Source organism: Phaethon aethereus, assembly GCF_964289735.1.
Source record: "Phaethon aethereus genome assembly, chromosome: 1".
In the NCBI taxonomy this organism is placed as follows: domain Eukaryota; kingdom Metazoa; phylum Chordata; class Aves; order Phaethontiformes; family Phaethontidae; genus Phaethon; species Phaethon aethereus.
Window position 1 is genome coordinate 79,519,734 of NC_138575.1, and position 17,875 is coordinate 79,537,608.

Sequence of the window (17,875 nt, forward strand, 5' to 3'; positions counted from 1 at the left end):
TAATCCTTACTTGGTAGTTTCCTTTATACAATCTAGTCACTGAGTTTTGCTGAATAGGCACTCTAGTCCATAACTAGAACTTTTTCACTGTAAGTCCAGTGTTCCAAAGAACACAAGCACTTTCCTAGATCCATTCACCACAGCAACAGAGCTCTCTGATCACACTCCTTAGACAAAGGTTCTCTTAATCGAATCCTCTTTTTGTTTTTCCATTTTAGTCTTGAGCGTTTCTGTTGACAGCTTAATTATTTTCTGCCTTCAATCTTGCTACTTTAGCAATATTTTGACTCATTCTCCAAAATACCAGAAAATGTATTCAGATTTAACTGGAAGAGTACCTGGAAAAAGTATCCACAATTTTGAGACTTTACAATACATAACGGTGGGGATAGGATGATTAAGAATATTATAATAATGCTAAGTAATAGTTATTTACATTCATAGGTCTCCCTTCAATTAGATAAGCGAAGAAACAACAGGATCTAAAAATCTAAATCATAAACTAAATTATTAATACAGGGGAAACTAAGACCAAGTGCTAAGCCCATCCTTGTGGCTCTTTGTTAGGGCAGCCCTCACCTCCTATGATAAAGTTCTCTGGCAAATAAGAGCTAAAATCCTATTTGTCGAATGAAACTTTCAGAAGAAGTGAATCAAATTTTTAAAAAGTTCCAGCACTCACAGGATAACACCACAGAGTCACATCTACAAATGAAGGCTCTTGCAGACTAAACTACAAAGCAGTTACCATCCTGCAAGGCTATCTCTTTCCCAGAGGCATGTACTCATATAGCGAAGACCACAGACTCAAATCAGGAAGCAACTTTCCATTGTTACAATTTATAACCCAGAGTATTAAAGTAAAAGCCATCTTTATGTGACCTTAGTAAACCAAGCTACAAACCGGAGTGGCAAAGGCAAGGTGTGCTGTTTGCAAACCACTCATTCTACAAGGGCTGGAAAGAGTAGACAAGACAACTAGAAATGGAAATTCCTTCATCCACTCCACCTCTGTCCTGCCATGCTAGAAAAATCTACACTTTCAGTTAAAGAAGCAATGGCAGATCAAAAGCTTCCAAAACTTTGCCTGAGCTGCCTCTCCCTCAGGTGCCTATAAAGAGATTTGAAGCAGGCCCAGGAGTCTTTACTTGCTCTCCACAAAGCCCTGCAACTCTACTCCTCGATAGATAAGCTATCACCACCCTCACTCAGGGCAGCCATGCCGACCCTATCCCTGGGCCTGCACCTGCACTGCTACCCTTTCCACCCCATCAGACCCATGGTGGTCACAGAAAAGACCTGGCAAAGACCCGCAAAACGAAACCTAAATCCTGATAGCTAGAGTGAACAAGCAGAGCCAGCTGCCCGCTGAGCTCCCCCCGGCCCCCAGCCTGCTACCTGATCCGTTGGGCCCGATGATGCAGTTGAACCTCATGAAGGGGCCGATAACCTGCTGCCCCCGCCACGACTTGAAATCCTTCACCACCAGCAGCTTCAGGTAACCCATCCCTGCAGCTGCAGGCAAGGAGTTGCCGAGGCCGGTAGCACATGAACTTCCCCCCACAATTTAAAAAAAAATCCACGAGTGCTTTTTAATAGTTTGTCTTCCGGAGGTGCGAATCCCTCCGCAGGCGGGAATCCCTCCGCGGGCGCTCGGCCCCAACCGCCCCTCCGGTCTCTCCCCGGCGGCAGCGCCGCCGGCAACCACGCGCCCTCAAGGGCTGCCCGCCTCGTGCTGGGGCTGCGATGGCGCACGCGCGCGCGCGCGCGCGGAGGGGGCGGGCCAAAGTGGAAGGGGCGGGGCTCCCGTTCCCATCGCGACCCCGTGTGTTGTTCTCCCGACGGGCAGCCGTTCCGGCCCGCGCTTCGCTCCCGGCCGTCGCCCGTCAGCCTCGGCGGCCGGTCGCCCTCTCGGCGCCATGAGCAGGCTGGGGCCGCAGCGAGACCTGCGAGAGGCTGCCGCCCTGGAGCGGCGGCGGCAGCGGGAGCTGCAGCGGCAGAGCCGCATCTTTAACGCGCGAGTCCGGACCATCGGGGTGAGGGCGCGGCCCAAGCCCCCGGCGGGCCGCGGCGCAGAGGGGACATATGACACTGTTCGCCTGCTCCGATGTGTCCTGGAGAGATCGGTCTAAAGCGGGGGCGGCCCCTAGGGCAGGCCAGAGGAGGGGGCAGCCATGGTGCCTGGGCGGGCCGGGGTGGGGAGTCCGGCTCCGAGGGAGGGTGGGAGACCAGCCGCCCCAATGGCGGCCGGGAGCGCGCGCCCCCTCAGCGTCTGCGGACACGCGTGTTTCCAGGTAGGGGGGTAAACGGGGAGAAAACGCCCTGCTGCGTCTTGTAGAGGGCTGAGGCGCTTTTAAATAGTTAATTGTGAAAGCGAATTGGTACTCTCCAGGCATCGTCAGCAGTTATTTTTGGCAGCTGTCCCTGAGGGGTAGGGGACAGACCCTGCGGGGGACTTGTGTCTCACTGCTGTAGGGTTCAAGGGCAAGATTTAATTTTTCCTTAACAGGGCAGAAAGCTCAACCCCTGTGTTTCGGTATCTGTGTAGAAGTTAATGTAGCATGCTTTGGGATAAGACAGAAACTTGCAAAGTCAGCTCATGCAATGTGGCATAAACAAGTAAGTGTTTTTTACGTCTCTGCTCTGCTGATGCTTCCTTCATCTGCTTAATTCTCACTAGAAGCTAAAGTCGGTGCTGTGAGTGATTTATTCCTGAAAGGGATCCTGCAGTTGGTCCCTATTTTGCATCAGGCAGAATAAGACAGATTCATCAGGCCATGTTTGTTTATTTAATCATTATACCTATTTAAATTTTGGATTACATCGTTCATTTAATCTTCCTGTAATGTGTCCGAAGGCCCACATTAAGATTCTGTGTGTGTGCATGGAGGGAAGAGGTGAAGTAAGTTTAAATTTTGCTTGTAAAGTATTTTGAGTGGTCTATGCTGATGCATGTATCATGTGTAAGTCCTGTAGCATTGACAAGCATAGAACCAAATTTAGATTGATGAAAATAAGGTCAATCTGTTTACTTCATTGGACTGGTAGAATTGCAACAGATGTCAATTTGATTCATCTTGTCTCAGGTGTGGAGATGTGTCTCCAGTCAGTGGAACCTTATCTCTGACAGTGTCTAGGATTTATTTTTATCACTCTTATGCAAGAGTCATTGTAGTTGCATAGCAACGTTCCCACTTAACGACCAGGACAGGTTGTCCACCTGATGCAGCATCGTGACACATCTGGTAGCCAACAATATAGTTAAGCAGAAGGAGCTAATTTTTTTTTTTAACAGATATGGGATGAGTATAGTAAGGTAGTTCAACTTTCTTCATCAGGAAACACATAATTTCTCTGTAAGATGGCTTTTCTAGAGCCTTAAAAATGAAATAGAAACCATAAATTCTCAACTAATGAAATAGCTGAGAATGAAATAGCATTGTCTTGGTGTACTTTATTGAGCAATAGTGACATACACCATCTGAAGGTCTTTCCCCCATACCTTCGCAGAACTAATAGATCAGACAGGTTTTGATAGATCCATTTACATGAGACAAAGATCTAAAATGAAGGTGAGCCCATTGGGGGAATTTTGTAAATATTTTGTTTACCATCATTCAATGTACTTTCTTCATTGGCTGAACAATGACTGCTGGCAGAATGGTCTACTCTTGTGCTTTGAAGTGAGGCCAGGTCCAAAGCATGAAGAGTCAACAAATCTATACAGAGATATACTATATCAGTATATCTGGTGTGGTTTTAGATTCTTTGATTTCTCTCTCTCACCCGTTTAGCTGAGCAATGGTCTCTGACAAAATTTTAAAAATCAAGGCAATCGTTGACTTAAACACCACAAATCCTTCAGAAGGGATGGAGTAGTTTAAGAACATGGAGATAATACACTGACTGGAAAGCAGAATGGGAACTGAGATTTTTTTTTTCTTGATTATTACTACTTTTATTATTACTTTGAATTCTGTATCTGTTTCCTCATCTGAGTAACGGAAAAGTAAGATACCGCTCTTCACTTACACATTTAAGAATTTATCCTGAGTAAATCAGTAATTTCCCAAAAGAGTTCAGATGAGTAGTCCAAATGAAAAATTACTTTCCATTTATATATGAACTATTATACTTAAATACAAGTAGATTAGAAATTACCTGCTTCAAACTGTTCATAGTAAAGGTTTTGTTATTTTAATGCTTAAAAGCTAAACCTGTAGCTTTATGTGACGAGCAATGGTTGTTTTAGGGATGTGTTCTTCTCAAGTGAAAGCTGTTCAAATGGGAGTGAGCTGATAGCGTAGTTGAATTTGCGCACACAAGACAATACATTGACTTAACCTGTATCACTGCCAGAAGCTACTAATGAAGTCGTATTGAATTTCTCTTAACAAGTGTTTCCTATAGCTATACTGAAAGCTTGATTTCCCAAATGAGACCTCTAAATGAGTTGATATTTAATGCCTATGACACCATTGTTTTTGGACAAGGATACCCTGTAGAATTCTTTGTGGTTTCACCCTTGCTTACGGATTTACCTCTTTGCCTGGTTGGTATAGTCAGTAGTCCTTTACAGCATTAACAATGTGTATTTTCAGCCATGATCTGTTTAAGTCTTTCTGTCTTGATCCAAACAGTTTCTAGCAAAGACTATCAAAAATAGTTTACCAGATTCTTGAAGAATTGTCATTGCTTTTTGACAAATCTTTCAAGAACATTGACTTGACCAGTAAAAAAAAAAAAAAAAAAAATATCCAGATTTCTACCTATTAATTTGCTACCTTCTGTCAACAAATATAGGACCTGATTCTTTTACCTAAAATGTAGGTGGCTGCTACTATCTGATGATCTGCCTTAGGGTATTATGCTTTGCTCAGGTACCACTCTCCAGGGATGTGAATATTCTGTCAGCTCATCGTAGATGTCTGCATGTATCTCAGATGGCACCCAGTATTGCATTTTGGCAACTACATGAATCCCATTCTCTGTCAGATAAGACTGGAAAATTTCTTTCCATTCCCCGTTATTTCTTCAATATACTTTTAGTGAACCACCTATATTTTTTAAAAATCTGAACTATTACAACTTTCTGTCATCCTGACTGGCAGAATACTTACCTTCTTTATAAATGAAAGCAGAACAAAAAAAAGTAAAAATGCCAGCTATAATGAGGAGAACATAGTCTGTGTAATGCAGCTTAAAATGTTTATAACTCTCTCTATCATGTAAATGTGGTCTTTTTTTCTGATTTGGTACAAGACTATACCTATTATTATTAAAACAAAGCAAACAAACAAGAATATTGCTGTTTCTGAATTTTCTTTTTATGTTACCTACATTAAATACTGATGTCTATATACTCTTTTGGTAGTGGGTTTAGATCTATCCTGTATGACTGTGAATCTATGTATTTTGACAATACTTGTTTTTAATTGTTCAAACATAGTAACTCTTAAAGAGCTGCTTTTTTTCATTTTAATAGGTTGATAAGGATGCATTGGATACCCAGGTCAAGGACCGGAAAATTCAAGAAGGAGCTGAAAAAGCACGAAATGAAGAACTTGGTATATTTATAGATACTATGATGTTTCTGTGACAAGTTAAATGTAATTTATCATCTGTTTCCTGGTTTCTTTTTCCCTTCATGTATTTCAAACTGCCATATTTATTTCCAAATGGTGCCTATCTCCACGAATCTGAAAAGTGAATACTGTAATGATTAGTCCTATTTTTGTTCATGTACTTGCATTGGTACAGTATGTGTTTTCCTCAATATCTGAAGATTTATATTGACATAATTAAACTGGTATACATTTCCTAATGGGCTGGAATTTTCAATGTTTTCTTTTAATAAATGTCGACAAATAGCATTGTTTAGAGACCTGAAGATATAGGAACATTTTAAAAAAAACTTAATTACTTAATAGTGTTCTTTTCAGAATGGTAGTGGCAAATGTGTGTGTTTGCTTTCTTGTAGAGTAGGCCCATGTTCTGTCTGGTCATTCTCTAATAGAATATCTAGATTCTATAGAATCGTCAATAGATTATTATTGCTAGAAGCATGAATCATGTGCAACAGGGCTGTAAGCAGGAACCATTGCTGAGTCAGAGTACGTAGCCACACAAATATTTCATCCGTGGCCCCTGACCTCAAAACCCTTTGTGGCCCTCTGTGTTTGGAATGCTTTCCTGCGGTATCATGTGAAAAGGTCCCACAAACTGAGTTCTCTGGGTTTCAAGAAGAGCTGGAATGGAGCTGCCAACTTCCATGCTATGCTGCTATAGCTGCTTGTGATTTTCCTGGCTGAATACCTGTCAGACTCTTGACTCCTAGGAAACTGCCAGAAGCAATGGGTAGTCTGGCAACAATAGAAATGATCTTTTCTTGTGAATTATATTTAAATGGCTAAAATGGCTAGTGTTGGGTGGGGGTTTTTTTTTTCTTTAAATCAGTTACAGCATTTTGATTAAATGGGCAAGGGCTATTAAGCTCTTAAAAAACTGTTCATGCCAGCCAATTATTTTAATGCTATGGTTAGAAAAATCATTGGAACTATGAAAAAACTATCTATTCCTTTCATTGGGAGATTGATTTTTGTTTGTCTCTTAATAAGCAACTTAATGTATTTCAGTTGCAACTGTAAACTAAGAGTAAGTGGGAAAAATTAGTATAAGGTACATTTCATGTGTTACTGCAAGTTTTAATAAAATGAAACCTCATAGTTCTAGAAGTATTTATTGTCTTTGTTTCACATGTATATATTTCATTGTAACATTAATAGGAGAATTGATACCTAAAAAAACGGAACGTATTTTATAAGTAAATATTACTAACATCAGAGTGTTTGCTGGGCTGGTACTCATAGATCAAATACTCTTTCCTAAGGTATAAAAGTTTGAAGACTTACATTCTATTAAATCCTCTTCAAAATTTTATTTTCCATCTTGCATGTGCACTTCCATGACACATGCACTTCTGAGAGTTGTATTTTCATTGTGTTTATTTTTCTCTAGCTAATGAAATGAAGCAAAATGACAAGATCATGTGTATGTTAGAAGAACGACAGAAAAATTATATTAGAAACATAAATAAGGCTATCAGTGAATTTCAGAAGAATTTTCAAAAGCCAGAAACAAGACGTGAATTTGACCTCTCTGATCCGCAAGCCCTAAAGAAGGATAGACCTGCTCGACTTTCAGACAATGATCCTCGATGTACTGTATCTGGCTTGCAGAAGTTCATGGGTGAAGACTTAAACTATGACCAGAGGATGAAATTTCAAAAGGAGCAGTTAAGAGAGTGGTCTCTTCAGCAGCAGAGAGACTGGAAGAATGCATTAGCTGATCAAAAATTTGCAGGTAACAAAAGAAGATAATAAGGTTTTAACCTGCTTTTTCTGCAATTCCAATGTGTCTGACAAAGAATATGGTATAGCCTATTGTGTCAGTTTGACATAGCAGTATTTTAGTATATTTCATATTTAGCTTTTAGAAACACTGCAGCAGATTTTACTTTACAAGCTCTAATGTATTCGATATCTCACTTAAGAAATCTATATTTAATAACGTGTGAAGATTGTAATATTACCTAGGTTTAATTTCTGTTTTACACCTCAAATGTGGTTCTTCAGAATGGTCTGACAATTCCTCTGTTTTGCATGCTAAATGGCATGGTTACTTCATCAGACCAAATTGTCCAATCTTTACTGTTTTAGAGCAGACAAAATAATACTGATTCTTCTTTTCTAGCTTGTCATGAAACACTTTTTCTGCAGTACTTAACATACTTCTTAATTTTAACTTTGTCTAACTGTTAAGACAAGATGGGTTACATAATAAACTGATTTCATGAATCACCTGAAATTCCAAGGTGGAAACCTTTGGTGGTAGGATTTGGAAGTAGTTATGTAATTCAGCTTACTGTATCTGTAGCTCCTCTGTCTGTCTCTGCATGTCTTCCAGTGGCTTACTCATATGGCACATCATGTCCATGAATATTGGCTAAATTTCATTTTAATCTAATTTAGATGATCTTCATGACAAGAATAGGATTGAACTTGACCAAAAGACTATGGAGCAACAACGAAAAGAAGAAGAAAACAGGCGTGCTGTTTGTGCAGCTACCAAAGATTTCAATAGAACCCAGGTAAATTAATACTGGGTTGGTTTGTTAGCTTTTAAAAAAAGTAGAGACACAGAAGGAAAATAAGATACGCAAAAGTACAATGAGTAATAATGTTTTCACAGAGGTTTCTTAGCAGCTACCTTCCAAGGTTGTTTCTGTATTTGGAAGGAAGAATTTATTCACTTTGTCCTCTCCAAGGATCTAGCTATCCCCTATCTAGTTACCCTCTGTTAAAATTGTCCTTCCTGGTTCTCGGATTACTGACTAGAGGGCAGCAACAACTCCCCAGTCTCTCGGGGACTTTTAGTCTGTAAACTGGGGTACAGCAAATGCCTCCCATGCTTTGTTCTGGTTTTTTATCAGTCGTCGGATAATCTTAGCTATGTCTGCCTGCTTTTCTTTTTGCTTGTGTGGAAATATTACTACCAGTACCTTTTTGTCTTTGTTGCTTTTGTTAATTCCCCACAACCACTGTTTTTGGCACTTTGGGTGCTTCCATGGTATTTGTGTATGCGTCTCTTGGTTGTTTACCAGGTATGCTTTGGAACCTACTGAAAGATGACATGAACCTTTCTCTATCTGTCTTAGTACCGTTATCTGTCATGCTCCAGTTCTTTATCTTACTGCACACATTGGTTTTTTTTCCATTCAGCTTATATGTACAGCTGAGAGGGCTACATGGACGCTATTGGTTTGGTTAAACTACATTTGGTGTGACTTAGCTTTAAATTTATTTACTTACATCAGAATAAGTCACATTAAAATTACCTACATCAAGTATGATATCTTTTGGTTTAAGTATATAAGCGTGCAAGTCTTTGTGTAAGTATTGCTTGTGCCTTTCAGGGCACATTTGGTGTATAATTTTGTTTATAGATAGTCCAAGGTAATTGAAAAGGCTTTTATTGCTTGAAGTCATGGCTACTGAACAGTATTTTGTATAAATAGCCACAAAAGTACTCTAGGTGGCTGGTGCACTTAGGGTAGCAGTAATATCCTGAATAATTGTCATACCAATTGAGTCCATGTGAAAAATCCTGAATTTGTGACAGGGTTTGCAGATTGGGTGGGAGGTTCGTGTGTGGTGTGGCATTTAGTTTGGGCATATACATTCTACGTGACTCATTTGCATATTATATATATAAAAAAGTCTTGCTCTCTGTCTTTTCTAACGTAAGGGCATGATAATGGAAGTTGGGGCAACAGTCTCCTCTTAGTTCTTATTGTCCCTTGCTATGTTGTATAGATTGGAATTACAGCTTACAGCTCTGCAGCTCTCTTTCTTTCTTTCTGAGGTAGTTAGTTAAGTTTACTTTTTTGTTTGTTTGTTTAAGACCATGATACTGTTTTCAGCTTTTCCTTTTTTTTTTTCTGAATGATTGAGAAAAGCTTTTCTTTTTCCCTGAAATATGTGCTAGCACAGTTGCTGCTTTTCTTTATTAAACATGCAAGCCAGAGGTTTCAGGTTGCCAGGCCTTTCAGCAATGTTGTCTCTAAGAGAAAGCTATGTTACAGAGCGATTTTCTGTACATCTTTTTTGCAAGACAGAAAACTAGGGCCTTCAGCCTGAGAATGAACTTCACAGAAGACAACTCTGTATCTGACCTCAAATATATTGAACAGGAGTCTCCACCAGCTTCAATATGCTGAGTAGCTGGTTTGAAAGACCTTAACCTCTTGAGGGTGCAGTCTCACGCTGTTTTGCTCTATACACATATGCTTTACCTGTTGGTGGCTGCCAAAAGAGGAACTCCTTTTTCCTGTTCCCTAAGTATCATTCATTTTTTTCTGCTGTGTCTTTTGCAGTCAATCTAATAATGATCATGAAGCTTCAGGGTGTGTTAGATCATTTCTCAGTCCAAAAGAAAATTAACTCAGGTCTAGAATGAGTGACTGCTGGATCTGAGTGGGAGGAGTGAACGCACAGTCTGAGGTGGCAGTAAAGGAAGGGAGAAAGCAAACTCACCCTTTCTAAAGCAACCTGCAGTTGTTTGTAATTTGGATAAAGTATAATATGGGAGTGCATCTTCAAGGAGGAAGAAATTGCCTAGAATTTGGCTTTGGATCAATCGTTATCTCCATGGCCACCATCTGTAGTCCTTAAGGCTGCCAGTATCTTTAGGGGATGTAAAAAATTTTTTTTTTTTTAATTAAAAAACCGAACGCCAACCAAAAAAAAAAAAACAAACCCCACAAAAAACCCCCCCAGCAGAACATAAAAACAAGCAAGTCATGTACTCTAGGAGAAACATTTTTTGGTCAATCTCTAGTCAATTGGTAAAGAATCCCAGCAGATGACGGAAGGTAGGGCATCTCAGTTCATCAGTCTCCCTTCATGACCAGATTTGATGTTGCTGTCCCCTGTGACAGTGGTTCAGCTTCCTCCACTTACCGTAATACCATTGCCCATAACTTTATTGCCAACAAGCTTATTGCTAATGGTTCTCTTTATTCTGGAAGTGATTAGCAGAACAATGAATTGATGGAATGTTTGGTACCATATTTCCCAATGGTGAAGGGTCCTATACTGTAAGCATTTTAAGTGTGTGTAGTGTCTAGAAAATTACTGCTATCCTTCCTCTCAGATTTCCTCCCACCTAACCACATGCTAACCAGGAATACCAACATTGCTTTTGTCCTTGGTATAAAAGACTTACTACTAGCTTAACTGTCAGTTACTCCTTCTGAAATCATTCATGTGTAAGTAGTAATCATTTTAATTGGCAGGCCACTTAACAGAAATGAAGGCTACCCAGGGTCCTGACTAGAATATATATTTTTCACTTCTTTTGTTGTGATTGTGATTCCATACCAGAATCTTACTGTTGCAGAAAGAAGTTCCTCACTAAGGATAATAACACTTGGGAATGCCCAGTTTAGCAGTACAGTGGTAGATATACTAATTGTGTTCTTGAAACCAGAAAGAAAGAATCTTCTTGCTTTATGTAGCACAGGGCCTGAATTCTTTGCAAGACACTTTTTAGATTAGCATTATCTAAATGAGAGGATGTGATTACAGAGGATCTCTAATTGAATGACCACATATTTATAGACTTGTTAACAATCTTACAGACCTTATGTAGTTAGAGTTTATTCCTGGGCATACCGCAATAGCTTGATAGTTTTTCTGGATAACGTTGTTATACTGGACATTTGATGGCATTATTCTGGTTCCTTATTCACTCAACATTATGCCATTAATAACACATTCAGAGCCAGCAGCCACTTCAGAGAAATAGTAAATTCTGGTTTTGCATTAACTGTGGAGCCTTTTTTTTCACCTGAAATTAAGTATTTGAGTGCTAAATGTAGAAGAATGGTAACTTTTTATCATTCTTTGAAGTGTGCTGTGCAAATATCTGTTATCACTTACATCCTATTCTTGATATTCAGTGTTTAGAATCATCAATATTTCAGTGTTTTTACCATGTTTTCAGGCATGAGGAAGCATAGTGCATGTACTGATTCTTAACAGATCTTGCTAAGCAGAAGTTCCTAGCTTGACTGTGCTAGATGTGCAATTCTCTACTATGACAGAAATATATAATACAGACAAAGGAATTGTATTTACTATACAGATTAATAATACCGCTTTCAGAAGTTCCTGAGACCCTGGACAGGTCACTCGGGTCATGTGTGTGTACTTTGTGACTTAGTGATAAGGACTTCAGAAGCTGCTCATTCCTTTAGACCTGTATTGGCAGCTGTTAGTTCCTCACACACTCGAAACTTGGTGTTATTCTAAGTATATGAAGTCCTGGCCTCATAATGCTTCTATGTGCATTTCTTCTTTTGCTTTATGACTTGAATCAACAGTGAAAGGAAGCATTTAGTATTAGGGAAAATATATAATGTTGGATCACAAATAAAAATAAATGGAGTGTGTATGTGTGCATCTGTTTTTTTTCCATGCTACAGCAATGAATTATGTTTTATTAGGGATTTGACTTGATAGGTTAAATCTGATGCTTTTTCCAAGTTTAAAGTGTTTCTTTTGCAGTGTCGTTAATCATTGCATAGTAGTGCTACATGCATGGCTATGCATAGAGCTGGGAGTTTACTCCAGTAAGATTTCCAGGTAGCTCAGAAATTTTAGGCATTCCCTGTTACTAAGAGGTTAGGGTTACAAGGTCTAAGTGCCTTTTTGGATCTGTTGCTAGATCACAGTGGAGTGACATTAATAAAGTGATGTAAATAAAAATTGCACTTTCAAGCTTCAAGGCCAGTAATTATGTGAGGTCCATCTAAATTGACTTTCCGTTAGATGTGATTTACTCTGGAGCATTTTCAGAACTAAAAATAATTGCTCAATTCATAGTATTAATAAGCTAAAAGTACATACCCAGGTATTCTGGTTCAGCGTTCCAAAAGTATCAGATGATTGAAAATCTTTGGGGGTTTTGTTTTCTTTTTTTCTTGGAAATTGGAAATTTGTAGTTCCTCTCAAGTTATTATGGACTCTTCTGAATAAAAAAAAAAAAAAAAACAGGGAAACACATTTTGGACTTAAAAAAATGCTTTAAACTTGTGGTAAAAATTGTACTCACTGACTTCAATGAGATGAAAAAGTGGCCTTTAGTTTCCAACATATTATTCTATGTTATAATGGCAGAGCCAGTAATTACTAGATCTGAAGTTGATGTTTTACCACTTGAAATTTGATTTGCTTGAGTTTTTCCATTTGTCTAAAAGTAGACGTTTCTTTTCTTGCTCTAGAGTAAAGTGTACATTCTTATTAGATGGCTGGTAAGTGTTTTTAAATATGAGGTTTTCTGCATCATTAAGTTGAATTGCGGCTTGGCTAATTTATAATTCTAAAAAAAACTAATTTATCTTTTATTAGTTTGTTTGCACATCAAATACTTTTGTTATTTGAATGGAAACCACAAGGCTGCTTTCAGCCATGGAATTTATTAATCTAGGATATGGTACTTGGTGTTATTTGTTAATTCTTCTTCTGTCTAGTCCCTGACAGGTTGTTGTGCCTGTTTGGTTGGAGCAAATAGAAGTTGTTCTTTGACAGTCTCCAGGCCTGATGCTTGGGTGAACTGCTGTCATCCAAACTCAAAGTCCATAAATATCAATGTAGAGAGAAACCCAGGTTAGCAGTCTTCTCTGGTGAGACAGATCACTGTGCTTCCTGAGTTAGGATTCTTCTCCATAACATTTGCAAATGAATGGGTTTCCACACGTGTGTCTAGATAGTCCTGTCATTCTCAATTGTTTATATCTTCTAGTTACTCAGCCTACTAATTTTCAACTTCACCTTACATGCCACAGAAGACTATTTTACCTGCTATGACTTTCTTGATGCATAAGCCTTCATTTTTCATCTGTCTTCATCCAGTTTCTTAACATGTGTGCCAACCATTCTACTTCAAATTAGTTTACTTAGTCTAATTCTTCTTCGGAAGGTAATTATTTTAAAGTAAAATCATCATATTTGCTTTCTGGAGTTTTATAAGGGGAAAATTTCCTCAGAATAGAAAACTATGACCTTATAGTGAACATTAGGAACAGTGATTTCCATAGGAAATGCATATTATGATTTCGAACACTACTGGTATATTCACATAATAATATTCAAGTTTGCATTTTGTATCAGCAAAGGGAACAGATTCAACGCTGCATCTTCAGGCTTAACATAGGCATCTCTTGTCTGTTCGTTCGTTTGTTTTGAGTGCTTAACTATGTTTTCCACATAGATTTAATCTGTAATATATATCAAGGCTAGTAATTCAAGATTGTAAACTTTTATTGTAAATTTCTTCCATATTGTCTCTGGCCTCCAAATATCAACTGGTATTTGCTTGTGGATAAATGTGAAATTATTTTTTATTGTAATTCTGTTTTTTCTTATAAAACAAAATTACTTAGTGTATGTGATATGACAACATTAAAGAAATGTATACTACTAGATTTTTCAATCTTAGCCAATAGGATCACCATCATAGTATTCATATGTTGTTGACATCATATGATGCTGTTGACAACTGTATGCAAGTTGGAAAGAAATCTATTATGATGTGCTAACTTTGTTGCATCCCTTAGTTAATATTTTCTTTTTGAAAAATTATCAGTTCTGTCCTTTCACTGAATTTAGGCTGCTGAACTAACTGAGAGAAAGAAGTTGGAAAAGTATAAAAATATGAAAGAGGACATGGATGAAATTTCCAACCTCCTTCAAGGAGACTTACTTTCTGAAAACCCTGAACAAGCAGTCAGTTCCTTTGGTAGACACCGTGTGATCACAGATCGATGGAAGGGAATGAATCAGGATCAGCTGATGGCAATCCGTTACACTCAACAGCAACAAGTTCTGGAGAAACAGGTATTTAAGCTTACATGCATGTTCTGTATTCCTGGTTGTAATAAAATTATAGGCAGTGTTTGTACAAGAAAATATTGTTGTTTGGCCTTTATGTCCCATTATAAGACTGTGTTTTCCATTGATCTGACTTTTACACAAACTTTAATTGATCAAACTGAACACAGTGTCTCTGAAGCAGCTGGGAAATGTCATAGAGCAGCAGGAGTGGGCTGGAGCCCTGGAGCTGGGCTGGGAGGAAGGTTGCTGTGGAGCCCAGGGCCAAAGGGCCTGTGGGATCTTGGGGCATGGTCCATGGTGACCTAGCTAAGGAGCAGGGTACTGCACAGCCCAAGACCCAGGCTTCATGGTGCAGTTTAGGACTTGAGACTGCATGAGCTGCCCACAAGATATGAGCGGGAGTGGGCAGCTCCATACAGGAAGAAGAGCCAGGAGCTGAGGGTGAGAGCAGTGTAGGCCGGAGCAATGTTCTCATGCTCGAGGGCAGTCGAGCAAGACAAATAGAGCAGGTCCAGTGATCCTGCTCATGCATATTTCATAGTCTTAAAAGTTCATGAATGCAACAGATTTCCTTTCTACCATCCCACACAGCTATGAGCCATGCTCTGGGATAGAATTACAATAGAAAAACTAAATATTGCTAATAATTGCTGCTTTAAAGGTGCATGGAAGCAGGCAGTCAAAATGAAGAAATCTACCCTTCCTACGCAGTCAGACCTAGGTATTGGAAGCTCAGAAAGAGCTAGGATAGTAGGAAGCTACTTACCTCATTCAGTGCAGAGGTTGGATTCATAACAGTTAATGAATAGCTGTTTTGTGTTGTTTTATTTTATTTTATCCCTACAATAGCATATGCTGCACTATGTCTTATCTACTGGTGTTATTAAAGCTGGAGATAGAATTGTCATTTTCCTGACTCTCCTATGACCCTTAAGTGAACCCATTCAAGTAGTTAAGCTGGCAGAAAATGAGCCCTACCAAGAAAAGTGATTTTTTTTTTTTTTTTTAATTTTTTTTTTCAGGCCTGATTTCTTGAACCAGTTCAATGTGATATCAGACAAGAAGTGAGGAAGTAGTAGCATAACGGGCAGAGGAAAAAACAGTTTAGGTCTAGTCATCTGGTGTTGATGGGTCAGTTATTACACTGACTTAGCTGTATTATAAGCCATACTGATGTCTACTAATTTCTGATCTGAAGAAGTTACAACTCTTGCTAACAAGAACTTAAAAAAAAAATCTGTCTTGCTGCTCTGAGTTTCTAGAGTGAACTAATATGTCAGAAGGAAATAGTAATCTACTGATTAACTTACATCTGCCAGGCAGCAGATCCTAATTTTCTTACCTTGTACAGAGGCAGGAGTCTGTCTTGCTCCCTGGAAAAGGATAGCTTTCTCATCTGCAGTATCTTTCTTTTGCCTAATGCTTGGGCTCCTACGTAGCTTGGAAGTGCTCACTTTTTCTCCCTATTTCAAATGCTATCCTTAGTGTTCAGTAAAGGCAAGCAAGTTTGTCTGGATGAATTTACCAATCAGACTTTATTATATAGCCTGTTTCATCTTTGAACAAAGAGAAAATCAAGCATTTTTTTCACTCCTGTAGAGACTAAAAGAGGAAGAACGCCAAAAAGATGCTGAATGGGAGAGGCAAAGTATACAGGCTGCAAGAGCACAGTTGGTTTTAGAGCGGCATCAACAACGACAGAATCGGGAACGCCGCCAAGCTTTAGATAATGTAAACGCGGAGCTATCTCAGGAGCAGAAATCAAAGTAAGTACCAAAAGAGTTTTCTTGTTTTCAAATAAAACTCTTTACCATTAGCACAATAGCTTGGCTTTCAAAGAGCTTTTTTACGTGTATCGTTTATTACTTTTTTAATACAATTGTCACAAGTTTACACTTTTTAAAAAATTGACAATTAAGCTTAAGTGTGTTTTTCAGTACTATTTAAACAATCTTCAAAGAGTAGGTTATGATTGTTACTGACTTACATGTATGAATTAGTAGCTGGAATTCTTAAAAGTGTTCCACTGATAACAGATGGTTTATGTAGATAGAAAAATAGAGAATAAATACAATTAACTGCAGAAAATTATATTACCAGGTGTAGAACAATACTCGCTTCTTTAATTTACTTTAGTTTTCTGAAACAAAAAAGGATGGGTATCACTAGAACTGCCAGTTTCTGATAGCTCAGTGTTAAACTAATGGCACAAACAGAGCTTTTCGATTATGTATGGCAAAACTAGATGATTCTTTAGTTAGCCACTGGACATGTCATGGTGGACAGGTCTTGTGTCTGCTGTAATGGGAAAGGAGGAAGATAATATGTGAAGAAAAAAAAATCAAGCCAAGTGATTCGGTCTTCTATTCTTCCAGTCCTTTTTTTTTTCCCATCATGCATGCATACATACATACATTTTGCAAAAGAAATTCCAGTACCTGATGCTTTCCTATCATGAAAGCAAAAATTCAAAATTGTGTTAATTTAGTTTTTCACTGAGATTTTTGAGGGTTATTTTAGGATGAAAAAAAAAGTTTGTTATATTGAGATGTGGCATATATTTTGGAGAAAAAGATCTAGTTATATTAAATTTGATTTCTAATAATTCTGAACTTTATGAGCATTTGAGTGTTTATGCATTTAGGTTTCTCAGGTTAATTCTATATTATAATGAGAAAACCTTTAATAACTGCATTTTTTTAATTTATTGCTAGGAACATTTATCTTAAAGAAGAAGCATATTCAAATTTTCCAACAGGCCAGTATTATGCGCAGTTTAATACAACCAGCCGATGACATTCTGGATAAATCAACCTGAAATATACAGAAGTATGTAGACATATTAAATTTTTTAATTGAGCAATCACGTTTTATTATTTTTATCTGTTCCCTACCCTGTTCAAATAGTGGACTCAAAACTAAAGGACAGTCTGCTAGGGCACATCTATTCTAAGAAGGGGAAAACATTGTAATAATTTTTAAGTTTAGTTGTTTTTCTAAAAAGTACTAGTAGATTCATCAGTAGGCTGTTTGAGTATTGTGTCTCAGGCTTAGCTATAATACTTACATTATCCACGCCTTTAGAAATCGATTTCTGGAAAGTAATCACAATTTAAAATACAGTGCTGCTTTATGCAACTGGGTCAGAGGGGAATGCTGCCTGACGTAGATCACAAGTGATGTACACTTAGCAGATTCTCTGGGAGGGAAGAAAGATGACCTAGGCAGAAAGTTTTGGTTTTGTTTGTGGTTTGTTTTTTTCTTGTTTGTTTTTTTTTTTTTAAGCAAAAAAGCAGCCAGACACAAAAGCAAGCAAAGAGGAAGAAATGGAGAAGTTCCTTTTATTTCCTGAATAGTAGGAATAAGAAGAGAAGATTTCAGTATTTGCTGAGGTGATTATAGCATTGAGACATGACACA

General features: G+C 38.4%; 2 protein-coding genes across 2 annotated transcripts in view; one reads left to right on the plus strand and one right to left on the minus strand.

Moving 5' to 3' along the window:
• The window catches only part of SMC1B (structural maintenance of chromosomes 1B), a gene marked incomplete at both ends in the record, with an annotated part of 36,686 nt that extends 35,179 nt beyond the window's left edge, over positions 1–1,507 (minus strand). The window contains one exon of the mRNA XM_081999996.1: positions 1,399–1,507. Within this exon, the coding sequence (XP_081856122.1) occupies positions 1,399–1,507 (109 nt within the window). The remainder of the gene's footprint in view (positions 1–1,398) is intronic.
• A 375-nt stretch (positions 1,508–1,882) lies between these two features.
• Positions 1,883–17,252, plus strand: RIBC2 (RIB43A domain with coiled-coils 2; the record flags this gene model as incomplete). Its single annotated transcript, XM_082009887.1, has 7 exons — positions 1,883–2,036; positions 5,486–5,567; positions 7,018–7,362; positions 8,031–8,149; positions 14,232–14,459; positions 16,056–16,222; positions 17,171–17,252. Exons 1-7 carry the CDS (start codon positions 1,920–1,922, stop codon positions 17,250–17,252), a joined length of 1,140 nt encoding a protein of 379 aa, XP_081866013.1. The 5' UTR covers positions 1,883–1,919.
• Between the last annotated feature and the right edge of the window lie 623 nt (positions 17,253–17,875).